This window comes from Poeciliopsis prolifica, unplaced genomic scaffold (genome assembly GCF_027474105.1).
Source record: "Poeciliopsis prolifica strain line A6 unplaced genomic scaffold, Auburn_PproV2 SCAFFOLD068, whole genome shotgun sequence".
NCBI lineage: Eukaryota > Metazoa > Chordata > Actinopteri > Cyprinodontiformes > Poeciliidae > Poeciliopsis > Poeciliopsis prolifica.
The window spans coordinates 1,534,733-1,557,845 of record NW_026562443.1 but is presented as its reverse complement, the minus strand read 5'-3'; the positions used below and the strand labels follow the sequence as shown (position 1 = coordinate 1,557,845).

Genomic DNA, 23,113 nt, shown 5'->3' with positions numbered 1-23,113 from the left:
AATCTTGCTGTCTGTAAAAAATGTGACTGCATCCACACTGACATCCAATTCATCTTGGATCACTTCGTACAACTGTACAGCCAACACAGCAGCACAAAGTTCAAGTCGTGGAATTGTGTGTGCAGGCTTAGGAGCCAGCTTGGACTTTCCCATAACAAAGCCAACGTGGTATGTTCCATCAACATCAACTGCTCTGATGTAGGCTACAGCTCCTATTGCAAGTGTAGATGCATCTGAAAAAATGCATAACTCTTTCTTTTGCAGTAATGTGGGTGACATGGGAAAATAACTCCTCCTGATGTGTAGATCTGCCAGGGCTTTCAGAGAGTTTTTCCATGCGTTCCATTCTGCTTCTTTCTCAGAAGTTAGAGGAGAATCCCACTCATCTTGTTGTGATGAAAGTTCACGCATAAGAGCTTTTCCTTGCATTATTATTGGGGCCACAAATCCCAAGGGGTCAAACAGACTATTTACTGTTGACAGAACGCCTCTCTTAGTGAATGGCTTTGGTTCGCTTGAAACCTGGAATGTGAAACTATCAGTTTCTAAATTCCAAGAAAGTCCAAGGCTGCGCTGGAGAGGAAGGGGATCTGCACCAAGCTCCAACTCCTTTAAATCACTTGCTCGGTCTTCTTTGGATAAGGCTTCCATTACTTGGTTGCTGTTTGATGCCACCTTGTGCAGTCTTATATTGGATTCTGCAAGCATCTGTTTTGTTCTTTTCAGAAGGTCCACTGCTTCATCAGGTGTGGTCACTGAAATTAGTCCGTCGTCAACATAAAACTGTCTCTCTACAAACTGTCTTGCATCGGAACCATGTTCATTCTCACCCTTTTCAGCAGCTCGTCTCATGCAGTATATAGCAACTGCAGGTGATGGTGTGTTTCCAAACACATGGACCTTCATTCTGTACTCTACAATGTTATTGTCAAGGTTATTATCTTCATACCAGAGGAAACGGAGATAATTTCTATGATCCTCTCTGACAAGAAAACAGTAGAACATTTGCTGTACATCTGCTGTGACAGCTATCAGTTCTCTTCGAAATCTCAGAAGAACTCCTATCAGAGTGTTGTTCAAATCTGGACCCTTCAGAAGTACATCATTTAAAGACACTCCTTCATATGCTGCACTTGAATCAAACACCACCCTGATCTGTCCTGGTTTTTTCGGGTGGTAGACACCAAATGTTGGAAGATACCAATATTCTTCACCTTCTTCTAGAGGGGGTGCTAGTTCAGCTTGGTCTTTATCAAGCATTTTCTGGATGAATTCCTTAAACTGTTCTTTCATTTCTGGCTTTTTCTCCAGAGTTTTTCTGAGCGATCCAAGGCGCTTCATTGCATGTTCGCGGTTGCTTGGAAGAAGCTGTCTTGGAGAGTAAAATGGTAATGGGGCTACCCAGCTGTGATCCTTATTTTGATAGACTTCTTTATCCATAATGCTCAGAAAAGCTTTGTCATTTACAGATAATCCTGTTTTGTCATCATCCTTGGATCTTTCAAATACTGAATGCTCATGATTCTCTGAGGACATAGGTTGAATAATGTCTCTATGAACAAGGGGATGCATCTGATGTTGTGAAGTGCCATAGTTCTCCTTTATTTGGATACTGTTCGGACATGGACTGAGAAAGGATGTGCGCCCACTCTGCAACACATTTGCCTTAAAGGCACTGACCTTTGTAGATCCATGAAAACTTCCCACACAAACATCACCCACTACAACCCAACCCAAGTCGAGTTGCTGTGCATATGGAGCATCATGAGGTCCATTTATTTGCTCTCTCACCTTATGCACTCGTAGGACATCTCTTCCTAGCAACAGCAGGATAGGAGCATCTGGGTCCACTGCTGGAATCTTATGGGCGATTTTCTTTAGATGAGAGTGATGCTGTGCTGCTTCAGGAGAAGGTATTTCCAGTCTGTCATCTGGCACCATGTCACATTCAATTAAGGTCGGAAGTGGTATCTGTACTTTTCCATCCATAGACTTGAGAACAAAGTTATCAGCTCTTCTGCCAGATGCCTCTGTAGTTCCAGAATATGTTTTCAATGTGTATGGAGCTGTGTTGGCTTTAACTCCAAACAAGTCAAAAAACTCTGTCTTTGCGAGCGATTTGTTGCTCTGTTTGTCAAGAACAGCATACATTTTAACAGCTTTGTCTTCTCTTCCTGCAGGGTATGCTTTAACTAAACAAATCTTGGCACATGAATGTGAACCGTCTAGGTTATTGCAAACCTCTGTACACTTTGATGTGATGGGTGTATCTTCACCTGGCTCCCCGCTTTCCTCTTTGTCAGATCCACAACTCTCAGTTGTAGTTGAAGGAGGATTTGGATGTAAAGCTGTTATGTGTGCCTCACTTTGACACTCAAAACATTTAATGGTTGCTTTACAATCCTTTGCCATATGCTGAGTTGATCCACAACATCTGTAGCAAATATAGTTATCTTTAAGATAAGCTTTGCGTTCTCCAATTGGTTTGTTCCTAAAGGTTCTGCACTTTTGGAGTGGATGTGGCTTTTTGTGAATTGGACATTCACGAGCTGGATCTATGACCTTTTTCTTAGATGAACCAGCAGTCCAGTCTGAAGACTTTGAAGGAATTTCTGTTTTGTGTGTTGACACTGAGAGACTGTTGTTATACTTAGTCTTCTTATCTGACTTTGAGAACATGTAACTGCTTGAGGTGGTAAACGCAAAGCTGGGATCATTTCTCACTTTAGCCTGATTTCTGACAAACTGTGAGAAGAAAGAAAATGGAGGAAATGGCACTTCGTAGTCCTCTTTGTACTTGGATGCTTGAGTTATCCATTTTTCTTGTAAGCTATGAGGTAACTTTTCCACTATGGGATTCACGCCACGAGCTGTGTCTAGATACGTAAGGCCTGGCAAGTATCCTTCTACTTTGGCACATTCTAGCTCAAGTAAAATGTCACTAAGTTCTCGTAACTTGCCATTGTCTTTGTTCGTTAGCCTTGGAAAGTTTTCAATTTTCTTGAACAGTGCATTTTCTATAACTTCTGGCGCTCCATAGCATTCCTCTAAACGTTGCCACACCATGCTGAGGCCTGCTGTGGGGTTAAAAACATGCACAGACCGAATTCTCATTGCTTGTTGCGAGGAATCTACCCCCAGCCATTTAACCATCAAGTCCAGTTCTTCTCTGGGTGACAGGTTCAAATCCTGCGTGGCATCACGAAATGATGCTTTCCATGACCAATAGTGTTCAGGGCGGTCGTCAAATTTTAAAAGACCAGAATTGACAAACTCACGTCTCATCAAGTATTTTGCAAGATCGTGTGCTCCTTGTGGCTCTGCTCCAAATCTTCTATCAGATTGATGAGGCTGCTGAGCTCTGTCCAACTCTGTGTGAGGTTGATGCCACGTGCTTGGTTTTTCTCGTTTCAACTCCGATCCTTGGTGTGTGGTGGATTCTGTCTCATTTTTCAGAACGACTTCGCTGGAATCTGGGCCCCGTTCTGGTGGCGAAGTGTCACGAAATAGTTCTGCGTGCTGCTTGATATAGTTGCTAGTAAGCTCAATGGGACTGAGTGGTTTTTCTGGAGTGTGCAGTTCTTTTAGCCTTTCGCCGCTTTCAATCTCTTCCTCTTCATAAGCCGTAGCTTCAGCCTCAGCAGCGGCAGCAGCTCTCTGACTTTGAAGGATGTGGAGACTGGCTTCGAGGTCAGCTTTCTGTTTCATCACGCTAGCTTCCTTTTCCGCATACGCCAGTTGAGCCTGAGCAGCTTTAGCTTTGGCCCGTGCCTTAACCGCTGAAGAAGCAGTTGATACTGACGTCCTGCTGGACCGTGAAGAACGAGATGATTTTCTGGATGACTGCGATGCAACATCACTTACTTGCAAAGGTGTTTTTCTCTCAGCTAGCAGACTGGCATCTGTTTCCTGCTCTGCTGATTTTGGTAGCTCCATAGTGTCCTCGACGTAGTCCTTCGTGTATCTCTTCCCAGAACGAAGACTCATGACGAGTTTGTACCCGCTGCGTAATTGTCTTTTTACTATGCTGCCCTCACGATGTGTAGCTGGTACAAAGCTAGACAGCTAGCGTACACTTAAAAGGTCTTTGAGTCGAAAATAATCCAGTCTTTCTTTTATTTTGCAACTCTGCTTTGTTTTATTTTTCCTTTCCTTTCCTTTTTTCCTTTTTCTTTTTTGTAAAAAGACAAATGGTGTCCAAGGGACAAACGTGTCTGAGCAGTCGGTGACACCGTGCGTATCACTGGACGAGCTCTGCTCAACTGACAAAACTAACTAAACAAACGATAGCCACTAGGTGTCAGTAATTACACTTACAATATAAAACTAAACAAAACATACTGATGGAGTCAGCACAGTTAATTTTAGGTTTAGATTGTAAAACAAGGTAATCTGGAAATACAATAAAGCATCATAATATGGATGTCAGTTTGGTCAGAGATCACTTCTGGTGTTTTTTTTTAATACGTTTTATTAAGAAAATGTCATTTTTAACATTATTTATGACCTTTTTCAATTGTTGAAATTTGGAATTATAATTGGAAAACATGTTGTGACGTTGGAATGACAAAACTCTCCATGGAATTACTGAGAAGCTTTTTGCAAGTTTCTGCTGGTGTTTTATCATTTAGCTCTGAAGCTTCAGGCTGGAAAGTCTCTTTGCCATCATCCTAATCTTGAGATTCTTGGATTCTAAATGACTGACTCCAGCATCTGTGGCGTTACTGAAGCAGCTGTTTCCCTGCTTACATTTTAACTGCTTGATCACCAACAGTAGTTTTAAGCATCAATTATTTTACCATAGATGTGGAACAGTAAATGTGCCCCTCTGGAAGGCAGGCATTATGCAGTCCTTCACTGGATATTTAGAGATTTTATTGTGGGGAACATAAAGAACATGAGAAACACGTAGTAGATAAAACTAGGTAACATAAAAAAAAGTGAAGATCGACCTAACAAAAGAATCATTTGAAAATGTCTAAGATAAAAAGGAGGTTTGTGGAAAGTGTGTGGTGATAGGAGGTGGGGAGCAGTGGGAGGTCAGCATGAGAGGATCTGAGCTGTTCTAAATGGATGAAGTTCAGAGAACACAGCTTCAGGTTGAAGATGTCAGTGAGTCGGAGAACAATGGGCCTAGCTCAGTGTTTCTCAAATAGTGGGGCGGGCCCCCTTTGGGGGGCGCGGTGCGATACTTGGGGGGGCGCGTGTGATCCTGGGGAACAGGCTTTTTTTTTTGGCCGTACTAGTAGAAAGTGTAATTGCGCACAGTAGGCGGCAGTGGCGCTCTCATTGTTACTTCTGTCACGTTTGCGACAGTGCAACATTTACGACTTACAAGACAACAGGTTTGCCTTGGTTAGCAGTGTTAAGTCAACAAAAAGCTCCGACTGCGTTCTGTCTATTCAACAACCCCCAACATGAAAAAGTTTTTAACAGGGATGAAAAGAAAAGCGGAGAGAGACAAAGATAATGAGACAACAGAAAGTCAACCGAAAGCTAAGAAGAGGAAATACGACAAATCTTATTTAGCGCTTGGCTTCACTGTGACTACAGTTGGAGAAGAGGAAAGACCGGTGTGTTTGCTGTGTCTAAAAATGCTCGCAGCGGACAGCATGAAGCCAAATAAATTAGCGCGTCACTTAAATACGTTACATCCCAATCACGCCGATAAGCCGCTAGAGTTTTTTCAGCGAAAACGTGCTGAATATTGCCAACAGTCATCCCGCTTTGTGAAGGCTACTTCAGTAAACCATCGAGCGCTGCTAGCATCATATAAGGTGGCGTACCAAATTACGCAGTGCAAAAAGCCCCACACCATAGCAGAGGAGCTGATACTGCCTGCAGCAGTAGACATGGATTTATTTTTTTAATTTCAGGCATTGATGCACTTAAAATCTTTTCTGTTGCAGACTTAAAACACAATTTAATAAAGTTATTCTTTGTAAGTTTGACCATATGTCTTTCTTTTTTTTTTAATGTTAATAAGGAAAAAATGTTATGCAGAGATGGATAGTCACGGTGGGGAGTGGGGGGCGCGAATAGTTTCTTCTTGCTAGGGGGGGCGTAACGGAAAATAATTGAGAAGCACTGGCCTAGCTGAACAGTGATCTGGTTTGGTCTGCTGTGCTGCTTCCGTTGTCCTCTGCCTGGTTTGGAGACAGAGTCTGAGAGCAGATTTCAATGTTAAATATGTTTCTATGGATCCAAACAGTAACTCAATGTCAGCCGATCTATGTACATCAAGAAGTAGACCAGGCTAGATGGACTGTGTCATAGTTAGCCTGAAACCAGTGCTTGTAGCTTTAAGGAGGACAGTGGCTTTATTGCTCACAGTACAGGAGCCTCCTGGTGGGACCTCAGGACCAGGAGCCTTCTGGGACGGCATCATCAGTCTGGTGAAGGTGACTCCTAGTCAAACTCAGAAACAAGAGCCTTCTGTCACAAATCAAATGACCCAAAATGCAGGAAGGAGGCAGGCAGATGAAAGTCAGTTGTTGGTTTAAAATGTCAGTAGTATATTTATAATGTGTAATGTAATGTTTCAGTTGTTGACTGTGTTCTATGACTTTGCATTTTTGTGTTTTTATGATGTAAAGCCCTTTGAACTGCCTTGTTAATGAAATGTGCCTTATAAATAAGCTTGATTGATTGATTGTTAGTATATAAAATTAGCTTTTTTTTTCTTTTTTTTAGCTTAACATTATGTTATAATGTTATTTCCTCAACAAAAACATACCAGGAATGTTACCTTGATACTTTCGTTCATGTTTGTGAAATGTCAAAATCTCCCATGGCAACCATTCTGGGGTGTCTAAACACATGTTCTGATCAAGCACCACCGTCTACACACATCTCTTCTCTCAGGTTTCATCCTCGAGTCAAACCTCTTCTTCAAAGAGCACCACCCCAGCCACCCCACCCTTCTCCTCCAGACTAGCAGCAGCAGCAAACACCTGCTGAGCTCGTCAGACAAATTACTTCTCAGTCCAATGCTCACAAAAACATTGTTGGAAGGAGTAGGAGCTTCTTAAAAAGACAGAGGGCCAACATCAAGGAGTTAAATTGTTTTATGTATTCTGCATTTTTATAATTGAAGTTAACATAGTTCCTTGATTGCACAAAACAATTTCACTATCTGCCTGGAAAACACATAATACTGTCCCTTTACAAATGAGTAAAATTGAAAACTTTCAAATTCTGAAGCCCGGGCCTGAGTTCAAGATAACCAGCACAAGAGGAATACGGGTCGGTAGCATAACATGAGAATCCCGCTCCATGAGCTGAACCCAGAGCAGATGGCTGATTAGAGACAGCTGTGAGTTAATTTACACCTGGGATCAATAATTTTATTTTAATTGAATTTGAGGGAAGGGAAGTAACAGAAGTTGAACTGAGGAGATGGGGGGAATGGCTGTCAGAACACACAGGCAACATGAAGACAATGTGAATAAACACACATTCAACCCAAAACCCAAAGATTCAAGACATCATTCATGATAGAGAGAACCCAAGCCATCTCCATGCAGAAAGGCCCCAGGCTGGGAATTGAACCCAGAACCTTCTTACTGCAAGACAAGAGTGCCACCAACTGCACCATTGTGCAGCCCAATATAAAACAACTGAACTGAATTCTCTGAAGCGTTCTCCTGGAGCTCTTCTGTCTCCTCACTATGCTGCCACATCCTGCAATATTCTAGAAAGTTCTTCCATGTGCTGCCCTGCTGTTTCCTCACCCACACTGCGAGTCACACAAACATAATATCATCTCATTTCTGGATCATCTGTCTGCTGCTCTCCTCCACCTGAGCTCCTTACTCAATACTCCTTTTCTTACTATTACATCTCCATTCCTCATCTTCCTTCCCACTCCCCCAATTTTCTATTTTGGTTTCGCATACATAGATCTCCCACTTGTCACGGTGTGTGATCTCCTACCCCGTCCCCTGTGTGTCCCATGGCTAAATACAGCAAAATCAGGGTACGGATGCAAGACATGATGGAATTCTTAATTTGTTTGAATTTAAAAAATAAAATCCTGTCTGAAGCTTTTGTATTAGTAAGGAGTTCAGTTCATTTCTGCATTTTTCCTTCGGTCATCATTTGCTTGTTTCAGCATCTATTTTATGCACGACCTGGATTTTTTTTCCTCTTTGATGGGAGCTGTGCAGAAAATCCTGCAGGCAGATCAGAGATTACTGCATTTTTTTCCCCCTCCAGATCTCAATTTTTATGCTCTATTCTTGCATGAGACGTGGCAAGTGAGAGCGCCTTCACATGCCACCTGATATTTAATTACTGAGGGCTTTTTTTTCTTGTGTGTGGAAGAAACAAACACCACAGTTCCCTCAGGGAGTTTTAACCATGTGTTGATGTAAATCAGGAACAGTGTGTGCGTGCAGAGAATGTTCTGTTCCACGGTCCAACCTGAGGATGTCTGCACAGGTCCATGTGATGGTGGCAGGAAGGCATTAGTGGAGTGGGTGGGTGGGCGGAGAACCATTAGCTCTGACTGCTGCTCTGTATTTTGATCTGACTACAGCTGCTCCAACGGTTGTTGGTTTTAAATCCCACCAAACAGTTAACAATCTGTCTATTTATCAAAGGAAAGATTGAGTAAATTTTAAATAGATGTGGTAGAAAGTACAACTTCTTTATATTTTTAACATTTTATTTTATCTTTTGTGTCTGAATCTATTTTTATCTGGGGAAATGACAGATTATTTCTACTCTACATTCTCCAGGTTACAACATGAGGTCTTGAGGTCTAAGAATGCGGTTTCCACTAGTGATGCACTGATTGCAGTTTTTCTGGCCAATCGCTAATTATGGATCTTTAAGAAAATTTACCTGCTGATTCCAATTTTTTTGTCTGTTTGAAATGTTGTAAATTATAGAAAGTTGCTGACATGACCAAGTGGCTCAAACTTTGCATTTTCTTTTTTGGACTTTTTATAATCTTATTTATCTATGACTGTTGACCAGCACTTCGTTTCAGCTGCATCTGGTATCAATATTTATATTTGAACCTGCGGTTCTGGAACTCCGATCCAAAACCGCAGAGCATTCTGGGATGTAGGCAAAGCAAAGGCGTTAGCTGCTTGACCTTTAGAGAGCAGCTAACTATGGTTGGTGGCCTAAACCAACTCTGTCATTCTTTGGTTACCTAGCAACAACTTGTTGAGGAAGTTGTGCTGCAGCATTTTCAGGTTTCGATGTTATGCCTCAACAGTGTGGAGTGAAAACAAGAGATAAAACGGGAAAGGAAACCAGTATGACAATGTTTCAGATACTCAGAATGTGAAAATAGTCAATTATTAATATTGGTAATTGTTGATATCGACTGATATGATACGCTTTTATCATAATAGGTTTATCAGCCTTAACATCCATAATTTATATTGACCTATTTCAGGAACAAGCTTATTCATGTATTTAATTTTCTTTCTTATTTAATGGAGACATTGATGTGGAAAAGTTGAATATAGCATTTCCTGTCAGCTTCGATCTCTCCTTTTTCAAAGGCTGTAATGCCCAGAGTTATGTTCATGCATCAAATCAGCGCAAGTCTACCAATAATCATGATTTGGACTTATTTTGCAGCAGAACTTTGACACCTTGCATATGAAATGTTGTGGACCTGAACAGAGCCATGCAGGAATATCAATGAACTGAAGAAGAAATGTTGTAAAGAAGAGTGGGCCAGGATGTTTCCAGTCGGAGACAGAATGTTAGACAGAAAACCTCTTAAAAATGTATTAAATTATATATTGGATTTAGTTTTTTCTACACAGTTATTCCATTTTTGGCTCATCATTAATTAATGACAGCCTGGTGGAATCCTGTGGGTTTACAGATGATGTGTTGATCTACACAGCTCCAGAATCAGCTAAAGATCAGAAATGTTTCAAAACCGACTGAAAGCCAACATGGTTTTTATATCATAACTGTACAGGTTTTGAGATTATAGTTGTGACAAATATGCTTGAGCTTTTTCTTTCTACGTCATAAAAGTACTTAATCTGACTAATCTGACTCTTCCTTTTATTTTGCATTTCAGTATCTGTGAAACAGGTCAAGCCAATAATTGGTTGATTGAACTTTTGATCACAAGGTTGTCTGAGTGTCTTCCTTCCATTTAGCCTGGCTGCTTCTTCTCCAGGGCTGCAGCTCTGCTGCTATGAATGCAGCATGCTGCCCTGCAGCAGGACTTTTTGTTTTCTTGTATATTTTTAGAACACAAGAACGCGTGTCTTGTGAACAGACAACAAAACATTTAATATTTTGTGTTTTAGTGCAGAAAAGACCTCACTGCTTTCCTTACTAATTCTGCACTCAAATGTCATGGTAATGTCTGTTTAGGTTGTGCAATCTGGTTGAAGAAGAACCCAGTTTGAGAGGTAAAGCTCGGGGAGACTCTGCATGCAGTGAAACCTGCAGGTTAACTGTTGCCTGTGTTTTGTGTCCACAGAGCAGCCAGAGCATTCGGAGAATATCTGTCCAACACAAACCCAGAGAACCGCAACGGAGCAGGTAGGGAACACACCGTACGAGTTCTAGCTGCTGTGACCAATTCCAGGATTGGTTTTGTTTGTTTCCACATCTCGATGAGGTCTGATCTAAGATCAAATTTAAAGGAGCAATATTATGTTAAATAAACTTTATGGGCTTTACATCATGTCATAGTGTCATTCACGCTTCAGAAACATACTTGGGGTGTTTCATGCATGTTTGAGAAATCATTTTAATCTCTGGTGGCATCCAGCTGTGTAAAATGCCTGGGTGGCCAACCAGATGCAGCTTCTCCTCTAAGTTGCCATTTCAGAGTTTCTGCCTGACATTTCACCCCTCCCCAGCAAATCCTTCACCCAGCTCCTTCAGACTAGCCAGCAGCAATTAGCAAACACCCAGTGGAACTGCACATCTCCTGAGCTCAAAATAGAAGATACTTCTAGTATAGAAGATACTTCTATTTTGAAGGCTATTTACCAAGGCTGGTAAAAACTTTCTCAAACGTTCTTTTAAAAGCAATTGATCATGTTATAAAATGGCATCATGAGCCTGGAAAACACACAATACTGCACCTTAAAAGAAGTGCTTAACAGGGGGGAAAATGTAAAAATTTCCCAGGAGTTTAGTATTTATTCACCAAAACTAGATGCAAAATATCTAACCAGGAAGTGAAAAAGTTCACCCTTCCTACTTACATGGGAATGTAGAGGATAGGCAACATTCAGATACTCCAGTAATATTACCATGTCTAATTTACTGTATATATTAGTTAATAAAAGTTCTTCCTGGAAAAGTTTCATGATAACTCAATTTTAGTGAATCTCATGAAACTTTTTTGTCACACTGAACATTTCAATTCAGCACAAAAGAAGTTGAAATGAAATCAGAAAAGCTTGTGCAGCAGTGACTGTCTTCCAGTTCCAGAGTTTCATCAGGACAAAAATGGATAAAAATGACTCTTAACTGGTTGCTGGTGATTTTCCACTCTGTTGAACAAGCAGGGTCAGCTACTCAAATCTCCCTGTTTACAAAGCGCTGCACCGCTTCTCCCGTCGGCCATTTTGTGCCGATGTCCTCCAAATACGAAACCTTTTGGATTATATAAGAAGTAATGAGTGACTCAACAAAGTGTATTTTCAAATCGAGCCGTTCGGGTAAATAGGGACCAAAACCACTCAAACGGTGTAATGCTCAGCATCAAAACACTTCAACATTTGAAATCCCAAACACAGGAGCTGCATGTGTCACTCTGCTGGATCAGAAACACATCAATATTCATTATCCTCTTAAGACATTTTATAGCCTTATTCGTTTCAGCTTATTTTAGATGGTAGGTGCAACACTCACCAATAGCTGTAAATCTCCTTGTGTAAGAATTCCAGCTCTTTATTGATTTTTCTCCCTTCTATCAGCTTGACACTAGAAATATTTGGATCTACTGAAATTTAGCTTTATTACCACTGCAGAATTTGAGCAGCAAAAAAAGTATCTGTGTCGTTTTATTTGGTTTAAATGTTTCATTTCAGCTGGACATCCAGACCCAATTGCTCGCCTAGAAGCTGAGGACGTGTGAAATGACAAATTCTCCTGGAGCTTTCAGTGTTTCTTAAGCTTCCTGTGTTCTCTGATCTTGATGTTGCCGTTGCTGTGTGTATGGCATTTACCTCCCTGTCCACTTTACTACCTCTTTAAAAACCTGAGTCTCAGACCCATCGAATAAATAGGTAGAGCTCTTCAAACCTCTCAAGAGCTTAGCCCTTCTTCGTTTTCAAGAACAAACAGTCTCGTCTAAATTTACCTTCTTTGGTCGTTGCCTTGTCTTAACGGTGAGTTCCTCTGGCTGTGTGTAAAAGTCTCTCCTGCTTTGCTTCTCCTCGTCTCCAGATCATCTTCTGTCTGAAACGTTCCCCGGTCAGGACTGTGACTCTCCGGATGTCGGCCGTTTGCATAACAACAATCTGCCGCCGCGCAGCAACACATTGCCTATAACTAAACCCAGTCGATCACACCAGCCCCATCCCAGGGCAAATCTGCAGTCGCCCCCACAGGTCGACACCCTCAAAGCTCAAGGACCCTCAGGGCCCTCAAAACGTAGACTCTCTGTCGAGCGAAGCCTCTCCTCAGAGGACCCACCAAGTACCAGAGGCTCCGAGGGGAGCGCTGCTCTGAAGCCACCCAGGGTGTATACAATAACGATAGAAGGCGGGATGACTCTTGGGGGGCCCGGAAGCGAGGAGACCGTGGAGTTGGAGGTACTGAAGGGCCCCCGGGAGCACCCGGGCTCCCAAACCTCCAACCCTGCCATCTACAACCTGTCCTGCACCAGCCAGCCAGCAGCTGCAGCCCCCCGAAGTAGCCACCACCGCAGTAGCCATCATCGCACTAGCCATCACCATGCCAACCAGCAACAGGGGGGGCCCTCATCATCCTCAGAGCCTTTGCAGAGCTCAAGGAGTGCCAGCAACATTGGTGACTGGGGGGTAAGGAGAGGCGGCTCCAGGGAGGAGTACAGTCCAGACTGCGTGGCCTGTATCCGAGCCCCGTGCCAAAGCCAGAGGTCACTGGACCTGGACACCTCACCACGGGACGGAGGAAAGGCCCGCAAGAAGCTGGAGAGGGGCTACAGCGAGGACAGGACGTCCACTGAGGACAAGGGTAGAGAAACACTGTTAAATGATTGAGTTGAAATGAAGTGGGCAAAAGACAGAACTTTGACACAGACTCTTTGTTTCATTTAATTCTGAACAATTTGTGCTAAATGTAGACGAGATATTCCCAAGAAATAGTTTTTCGTAAATATTAATGATTTTAATGATTGACGTCCTCAAAGTCAAGAAGAAAGCACTAACAGCTATTTACAAAGATGGCTTTGCTGTCTGAAAGTTCAGAAACTTTTCAGATTTTGATTAAAATCCAAGTACAAAATACGACCTGATTCAATTCAGTGATGAAATAGCAATGTGGCAGTACTCTCTTTTGCTTTCCTTCTTTTCTTTCAATCACCCCTTTTTTTATTTGTCTTTCTATTTTCCTTTCTTTCTCTTTCAAGCAGTTCATATTTCAACAAATAGAAAATATTTTTGAACAAAATATTCTGTAAAAACTAAAGAAAATATGCTTGAAGTAGAAGCATTGCTTTAACCAGTCCAGCCTCAGAGTTTACATACAAAATTTCAAAATGATAAATCTGTGAAAGCATAAACACTCACACGTCCATAAACATACACACATACTGTATCAGTGTGTGCACAGAGACACACGCATTTGCATATAAACCAGTTTATGGAAGAATTTCAACTTCAAACATTTTGAAGTTTGAAAAATGAAGCCGTGCTAACCCGCTAAAGCTACCGCTTGTGCTGCCATCTGAGCTTCTGTCACATCAGATGGAAATAACAAGAACTACCAGGAAAAAAAATGGGTCGGCATTATGTTAACACACACCAAATTGACGGTGAATCGTCCAGCAGCGTCCCAAAGCAAGTGCTCGTCCAGAGGTGCACCCACCTACTGATGATTCATTCAACAATGCATCTGATTAGCAGGATGAGAGCGCTGCCAACCCGCCTCTGGATGGAGGATCCAGAGGTTCAGCTTTAACACCGGGCTTCAACAAAGTACTGCTGTTGTGTGTGTGTGTTACTGTAACATCTGATGTCCTTCTTGTGCTTTCTCACTATTCTACAAGAGCAAACATGAAAGTTTCACTTTTCATTGCCATCCTCAGCTGATTGTAAGGCAAGTGTTAAAAATACCCTCCTCTCTGACTCATCCCCTTCCTTTTGTTCTCCGTTTCCACAGAGGACGGCTCTAATAGCTGGTTCCCCAAGGAGAACATGTTCAGCTTCCAGACAGCCACCACCACCATGCAGGCGTGAGTATGGCCAGGGGTCGGTCTCGACCCGCAGTCCGTGCCGGGGCCGGGCGATAGGAACGGGACGTTTTGGCACAACGTTTTGTGGCACTTTTGTGATAACGATACTAGTGATGATAAGAACTATTTATTGCTGCTTGTTTTAGGTAACTAAATCAGAAACACAAATAATACTTTTGAAAAAAAAAATCCAAGCAAAAAAATTTATAAAATCTTTTTATAAGATTTTGATTTTTCAAATTAAATGATAAATGACATAATAAATGCCCACCCTGCTCGCTTCTCCTCTTAGGTCCACGCTTGTACATTTGTGTTCATCACTGTCATACATTTTCTAGCAAGGTTGAGCTTTGAATTGTTTATTTGAACTATGTTTCTATTTTAGTTAAGGTGGATTTTTAAAACTAAGAATTGGGTGAACAGATTTGGAGTTTTTTTTTCTTTTTTTGGACTCGGTTCTACACTGAGTCCAAATTCTGAATCACACTGAAATATACATCAACTAAGCCTTAAACAAAGTGGCACTGATGGTCCTTTAATGACTAATATACTGTAGTACTGAGTTTTCTGTTCTTAACAACAACTTATTCCAAGATCATAAGTTTCCAGATATAAAGCATTTAGATGGATATGTGACAGCTCTGCCAAATAAAGACAGAAAACCGTCATGGAACAGAGGATAAAAATAGTAAAAATAATAATTCAGGCAGTATGAAGAGTTTCAGGGATTTTTAAACATCATCAATTAGAAGTTGTCATGACAATGATGACTCAAAGTCTCCTTGTGATCAGACATTTATTATGATGAATGACAAGTGACACAATAAATTCCCAGCCCTGCTTCGACTTTGAGTGAATTGGCAAAAGTCTACAATAAATTTCAAAGTATCCAACGTGGAAAAAAAAGTTTTCAAATCCTGAATACATATTGTATTGACACTGACTGAAAACCTGTCCACAGCTATAAATCGTTTTTATTTGTTTAGAAAGAAACTTGATCGAATAAAAAATAAAGCAATATTCAAAATTACATTCTGTTATACATTTACAGAGGAATAAAAAGACTCACACGTTCACATGTGCCTTGGAGTTAGTGGATAATCATCGCAACTCATTATGATCTAATAATTACCTTTTAGAAACACCCACAACCCCCCCTCTTACACGTCTTCATTTTCTCTGTCCGTATGTCAGTGTCTCTTTGTCCTTTTTCTGTCTGCCTCCATCTGCTTGTCTCCCTATTTGGGTCAGACTGATGTATGGTTCTGACATGGCTCCTGATTAAAATGGCTCGGCCCTGTCTCTCATCTCCACATGACGGGTGTGTCGGTGTTTTATTGACCACATCGTCATCGATCACAGTATTAGTCATAACGTCCAGCTCCCTAATGTGAGCTGACAGTAATGAATTTTCTGCTGCTCCTAACTTCTTTCAGTCTATATTGGCCATCGGTTATTTGTAATACGGTGAGAACTGAAGCGTATATCAGTCCTTGAAATGTGTGTGGAATATTTTAGTTGACCCTGTTACTGACCTCTCCTATATTTTTTTCTTCATCTCTCTTTTCTTCTCCTTCTATCTGGCGGCCTTCCAAACCTCGACTCTAGTATCTCGTGAGTAATCCTTCCAAACGCCTCCGCTGTTTCCTCCTGCTCCTCTGCCTTTTTCCTCTTATGTGCTTTCGGTTAATGTATTGAACCTTTTTCCCTCTTCTGGTTTTGTGCTACGCTGTCTGCTGTGTCCTCAACCCCCACAACCGTTAGTGTCTGCAGGACTGAGGCCGTGATGTCATAGATTCAGTAATCGGGATCGGCTGCAGTGCAGGAAAGGTGCAGTGCAGTGGGAGTGATGGGAAAAGCCCTGAGCATTCAGCTGCACCCAGCAGAGCCTGACTGTAGCCAGGCACAATGCAGACATGTTTGGCAGCAAGTGTCACTAAGCTTACAGATCATGACTTTAGTTTAACTAACCTCATTAGCTTATCCAGTCATCATAAAATAAATGTAAAAAAAAATTCTACTTCATAATCAAACCTCTTCATCTGTATTTGCTGAATGTGAACAGGAGATGTTTCCTTGGATTAAACAAAAAAGTTACTCTCATTTATTTGACTTTACATTGTTGTAAGCACAATACAGCTGTTCACTCTAAAAGAGGTTCTAAAATGAGGTTGTTTTTATGCTGAATGCCAAATGTATATATTTTTGTAGTTTCCGCTTCAATACTTCTCTAACTATGTTGTTCCTTCAGAAAATGGCCTTTTTTGAGTTTTTATAATCTAGCTAATTATTAATCGACAATTGTTTCAATAATCGATAAATAAAATTAATCACTTCTCAGCTCTACACTTCACACTGTGGAAGTTGATTCTTTTTTTTTATTGTAATTTTTTATCTGCATGTGATGTAATGTTGGCTAACACGTTCTTTCTTGTCTTTCATGCCTGATACAATATGACTTCTCACATGTAACCTACCATCTAGGTTTAAGTTAAAAACGTTTCAGGAAACTCACCAGGAAGTTTTACTGCAGAGTCTAGCTGCAAAAAATAAATAAATAAATTGCACCTTCCAGCCTTTAGGACGGCGGATCTCCAGCCAAATGTTTAATCAGTTTGTATTAGAAAGTTTTACATTTCAAGTTCATGGTTTTGGCAGGTGGAGGAGAGAAAAGGGAAAGAAAAGTAATGGAACAGCAATGAACAGGCAGAGGCAGCTACAGCTAATAGGTGGCATCCAGAGTTATGTGACTTTATTTTTCTTCTCATTGCTCATCAGCTGTCTGTCTGTCAGTCAGTCTGAGCCAGGCCCATAGGACACGGCTGATTTCCTGACACAGGCTGTCACAGCCCATTTCCCCTGATGGCTGCCGTGTTGTCAGAGCCGTTACTGTCTCTCCCACGTCGTCCAGCGCTTTAAATAATATGAACTAATGCTCATTAAAATTGAGCTCAGAAAAAAGGTGATTTATTGCAAAGGAAGATTTGATAACACAACACCCGCAGTGGGTAATTATTACCAGATATGAAGTGTTTCATACAGAGCGAATTAATGTGAGCAGCCAGTAGGGAGGATGTGTAGCTTCTGTAGTTTCTCCGTCACCGTCTCTTCTTGTAGATTACCGTGGTGCATTGTGGTCCGTGCGTGTCTGTGGTTAATCTATGGTCTGTACAAGAGAGTATTCATGGTGATGAAACATTCCTCTTTTGCTCAACTCTTGTGAAAAGTTAACCAAACCCTTACCGACTCCGAGCCTCTCCCACTGAACACATTTTCTGCTTTCCCATCCCACCTCGGTAGCTCTTCATGCCCGAACCCAACTGGACTCAAAGGGTCACGTTTTTACATTTCTGTGACTGTATTTCAGCCAGATCGATCCAAAACATGCTCCAGCTTAAGAACCAAAAATGTATCATAGATTTATCAGTGAAAGTATCTCTGCGGTAAAGCAGATGCTTTCTATAAACACTCCAACCCCTTGGGTCAGTTTGGGTTCAGACAAACATTCTCGAGGGTAGCTAAAAAAAAAAGATCTAACTTGGTTTCCCCAACGAACCGTCTTAACCCTTTGACGTCCTGGCAGGGCTTTTCGTGGCATTGCTGAGCGAAAGAGACGGAAAAGAGAGCAGGAGACAGCCATCGTGATGGAGAGGTACTGTGTCTCGGCTGTCCTGTCCTGTCTGGTGCTGAACCGTCCCTGTGAAAGTCCCCATATGTTACAACAACTTAATACCCGGTTGAGTTAGCTTCAAGCACCGTCGATGAGGAGAAAAACAATTTAATGGATAAGATTGTAATAATTTACACCAAATGGACTCTAAGGTCCATTAGAGTCCATTTTTATGCTGAATGCCAAACGTATATATTTTTGCAATATATATATATATATATATATATATATATATATATATATATATATATATATATATATATATATCCTCGTTGCCAAGCTGACTGGATAGCTCAAATGCTACGGCAAAAGGGAGGAACCCGGATGTCAGAACTGTGGGGACTTAACTACAAGTCCCCACCCAGTGAGGGGATACACGGCCCTAATGAGCAAAACAGAGCTGAACGAGACAGCTGCTGACCTGAGAGAGAGAATAATGACCCGAATGACAACCAGACCTCCTCGGCGCCAATTACAAAGGCTGAGTGAAGTACCATCAGAAAGTCTCATTGAGAATGTGAATGCAGCATTGAGAACGATCCCTACCAACACCATAACAGAAACCAATGAGCTGATCTACAACTCAGCATCAGTGATCCTTGAGACGCTTGGCTATAAGAGCAACCATGAGACCCAATACCCATCATGGAAAAGACGGTTAGAGGCTAAAATCAAGGTAACAAGGAGGGAAGTGAGCCAACTGTCAGAGCTCCACAAGGGTACAATGAAAAGACCAGTACCCAGAAAGTACCCGCCTAAAGAGATACACAAGGGAGAATGAATCCAGAAGGATTAACCGGCTCTTCTCCACTCAACCAGCTAAGGTGTACTCTCAATGGCAGGGTAATAACAACAAAGCAGACCCACCAAGGCTGGAGACTGAACAATACTGGAAAGGCATATGGGAAAGGGAGGCATCCCACAACAGCAATGCACAGTGGCTGATTTCTCTACGAGAGGACCACAGCAACCTCCCTGAGCAAGCCCGGTAACCATCACTGTGACAGATGTTCAAGAAAGAGTCTCAGGTATGAAAAACTGGACAGCACCAGGGCCTGACATGATCCATGCCTACTGGCTAAAGAAACTCACTGCTCTCCAGGAGCGACTGGAAGGCCAAATGAACCAGCTGCTGCAAAGTGGGACTCACCCTGAATGGTTAACTGAAGGGCGAACAATCCTAATCTAGAAGGATCCATCAAAGGGTCCAGTCCCACCCAACTACCGACCAATAACCTGCCTCTCCATAACCTGGAAGCTCATGTCAGGCATCATAGCGGCCAAGATAAGCAAACACATGGATAAACACATGAGCACGGCACAGAAGGGTATCGGTGTAAATAGCAGAGGAGCCAAACACCAACTCCTCGTAGACCGCACAGTTGCCCGAGACTGCAAAACCCGACACACCAACCTGTGCATGACCTGGATTGATTACAAGAAAGCCTATGACTCAATGCCGCATACTTGGATCATTGAATGCCTAGAGATGTATAACATCAACAGGATTCTGAGAGCCTTCATTGCAAACTCGATGAGGCTGTGGAAAACCACCCTTGAAGCCAACTGCAAACCACTTGCACAAGTGTCCATCAAATGTGGCATATACCAAGGAGATGCTCTGTCCCCGCTACTGTTCTGCATAGGCCTGAACCCCCTCAGCCAAATATCAACAAGACTGGCTACGGATACCGACTCAAAAATGGGGCCAACATCAGTCACCTTCTCTACATGGATGACATCAAGCTGTACGCCAAGAGTGAGCGAGACATCGACTCACTGATCCACACCACCAGGATCTACAGCACTGACATTGGGATGTCATTCGGACTAGAGAAGTGTGGTCGGCTGATCACAAAGAGGGGAAAGGTGATCCACACAGAAGGAGTCTCACTCCCACAAGGAACAATAGCAGACATAGAGGACAGTTACAAGTACCTAGGTATACCACAAGCAAATGGCAACCTTGATGAGGCCACAAGGAAAGGAGCCACAGCTAAATACCTCCAAAGAATAAGGCAAGTCCTGAGAAGCCAGCTCAATGGCAAGAACAAAATCCATGCGATAAACAGCTATGCCCTGCCAGTAATCAGATACCCTGCTGGAATGATTAGCTGACCAAAGGATGAGATAAAAGCCACAGATACTAAGACTAGAAAGCTACTAACCATGCATGGAGGGTTCCAACCCAAATCCAGCACCCTGAGACTGTACACGAGCCGCAAGGAAGGAGGCAGAGGACTAGTGAGTGTGAGAACCACTGTCCAGGACGAAACAACTAAGATCCATAAAATACATCAGGGACAAAGCCTCAACAGACAATGTGCTCAGTGAATGTCTCAGACAACAGGGAACGGAGGTCGAGGTGCCAGAGATACCATCATGGGAGGACAAGCCCCTACATGGGATGTACCACCAGCAAATAACCAAGTGGCTGATATCAGTAAATCCTACCAATGGCTGGAAAAAGCTGGACTCAAGGACAGCACAGAGGCCCTCATCCTGGCCGCCCAGGAAAAGGCCCTAAACACCAGAGCAATAGAGGCCCAGATCTACCACACCAGACAAGACCCAAGGTGTAGGTTGTGCAAGGAGGCCCCTGAGACAGTCCAGCACATAACAGCAGGGTGCAAGATACTGGCAGGGAAAGCACATGGAACGACATAACCAAGTGGCAGGCATAGTGTACAGAAACATCTGTGCAGAATATGGACTGGAAACCCTGAGATCAAAGTGGGAAACACCCCCAAAGGTGGTGGAGAACGCCAGAGCTAAGATCCTGTGGGACTTCCAGATCCAGACAGACAGAATGGTAATGGCGAACCAACCAGACATTGTCGTAGTGGATAAACAACAGAGGAAAGCCGTTGTGGTAGATGTAGCAATACCAAGTGATTGCAACATCAGGAAAAAGGAGCACGAGAAACTGGAGAAATACCAGGGCCTCAGGGAAGAACTGGAGAGGGCCTGGAAGGTGAAGACCACAGTGGTGCCTGTGGTCATCGGGGCCCTCGGGGCAGTAACCCCCAAACTGGAGCAATGGCTACAACAGATCCCAGGAACAACATCAGACATCTCAGTCCAGAAATGTGCAGTCCTTGGCACAGCCAAGATACTGCAGAACCCTCAAGCTCCCAGGCCTCTGGTAGAGGACCCGAGCTCAGAGGATAAGAACCACCCGCGGTGGGTGAGAAGGGAATTTATATATATATATATATATATATATATATATATATATATATATATAAAACATATTGCCCCTTTAAGCAATCCTATCACGGTTCTAGTTGCTCCACTGTGAGTCTCCAGAATTGTCAAAGACTGCTGATATGTGTGAAAATATCTTCAGAAAAACTGAGTGGAAGTCTGGCTGTAATAGAAATGACCCAGACGACTGAGAATCAAAACAGGCTTAGGAGAAAGTAGACATTAGCAGGCATTGTCTGGCTTCTAGTAAGAAAGGATACCATAATTTAAAAAAGTCCTTTAGCTTAAAAGATCTGAGACAGAGACCGGAATTTTGTTCCACTCAGAAAAGAGATAAGGTCAGTGGTCAGATAGTAACGTTGCTGTCACTCTGTTTCCTGTCTTGCCTGATATCGGAGCATTTTGAAGAACAAGTGCTACATCGGTCTAAATGTCAAGAAATAATGGAGTTTATGAGGGAAGTGGAGTTCTGTCATATTTGTTAAATCAAAATCAGCTTTACTGGCCAACATTGTGTACAACAAAATAATAAATTTGACTTTGCTTGTCAGTATAAACTGATACTGTGGCTGCCTTGAAGCTCAAACAGCCTGGAGCTAAACCTGAATCATGGTGGAAGGAAAGGCTTGGAGCCGTCAGACATGGGGCCGAACGCAGACTGAGAAAAGACAAGCTGTCCCTTCAGATCCTGAGACTGCTGGCTCTTTTACTGGGACAGTTAAAGAGGCCCAATAGGACAACGTTCTAATCTTATTTTATCTCACAGGCACACCCTTTTTGTGCCTTTTAGTGCTGTTGATTCTTTTCTTAATGTTCCACAGACTTCTGGTTTGGAAGTCTGTGATACTTCCGAACCAGAAGTTCCGAAGTTCCAAACTTCTGAAGTTCTGGTTCAGTAATTTGATGCTGTTTTTCATTGCTAAGGTCACCTTCATGAGGCCTCTCATCTTCTGCCCAGACTCTGACTCCTCTGCTGTCTGAACCAGTTCTGCTCTAGAGGACGTATTTGGCTAGATTTGGCCCTCTGGTGCTGCATGTGATAATTTTCCACCATGTTTTCTCACAGGTTTTTGTTGTTTTGGGCACTTGGTTCGTTGCCTGTTGTCTTGTTGCTGTAGTGCAACCTCTGGTAAAGACATCTGGTCTCGATCCTACTGTGTTGGGTAATTTTAGGTCCAATTTCAAGCAGGGCTGGAGGGTGTGACAGTATAAACGTTTCATATCAGTCTATGTTGAGACTTGTCAACATTGATAATAATTGACTAATTTTTTTGTTTTAGATCTCCAAAATACTGAGTGGTTTGACCTTTGTTTATTTTTTCAAGCAGTTGTCAGATTTGGTGAAGAAAGTCACCAAGTAGTTGCTAGGTAACCCATGAGTGTGTGAACTAGTCGATGCCTGGCGTAGCAACTGCTGTCAAGCAGAGGAAAGGATTAGCCTTCAATCTGCTTACATCTCCCAGAATGCTGTGTAATTTTGGATAATAGTTCAGTGAATGTTCTATGTATTACACCTTCCTACAGTAATGGTTTTTGTCATTTTGTGCCATAAGTGATTTGGAGAAAAAAAAAAAATCCCTTTAGACAAAATATCTCTCAGGCCAGTACTTTAGGAAGGTGATATGTTGAATATTTCATTAAATGCATTATGTATTGATTTTGACCACATGTCTTTAATGATATATATTGTTATTGATTTATTCTGAAAGCCTTTCCTGGGTGAGCATTACGTTACAAATGTGTTTCAGTCTGAGGTTAAAACTCTTCACTGGCAGTTTATAATGACGTCTTCCTGGCTTGTGGCTCTAGTAACCCCACAGTCACGATTCAGTGAACAGAAGCCAAAGTCCTGT

The 23,113-nt window shown here is 42.3% G+C and overlaps 1 protein-coding gene across 1 annotated transcript in view; it reads left to right on the top strand.

The window, feature by feature from the left end:
* LOC129351616 (NMDA receptor synaptonuclear signaling and neuronal migration factor-like) overlaps positions 1-23,113 on the top strand; it is a 57,856-nt gene that overhangs the window by 11,053 nt on the left and 23,690 nt on the right. The window contains exons 3-5 of the mRNA XM_055020558.1: positions 10,469-10,530; positions 12,394-13,164; positions 14,311-14,383. Coding sequence (XP_054876533.1) covers positions 10,469-10,530; positions 12,394-13,164; positions 14,311-14,383 — 906 coding nt within the window. The remainder of the gene's footprint in view (positions 1-10,468; positions 10,531-12,393; positions 13,165-14,310; positions 14,384-23,113) is intronic.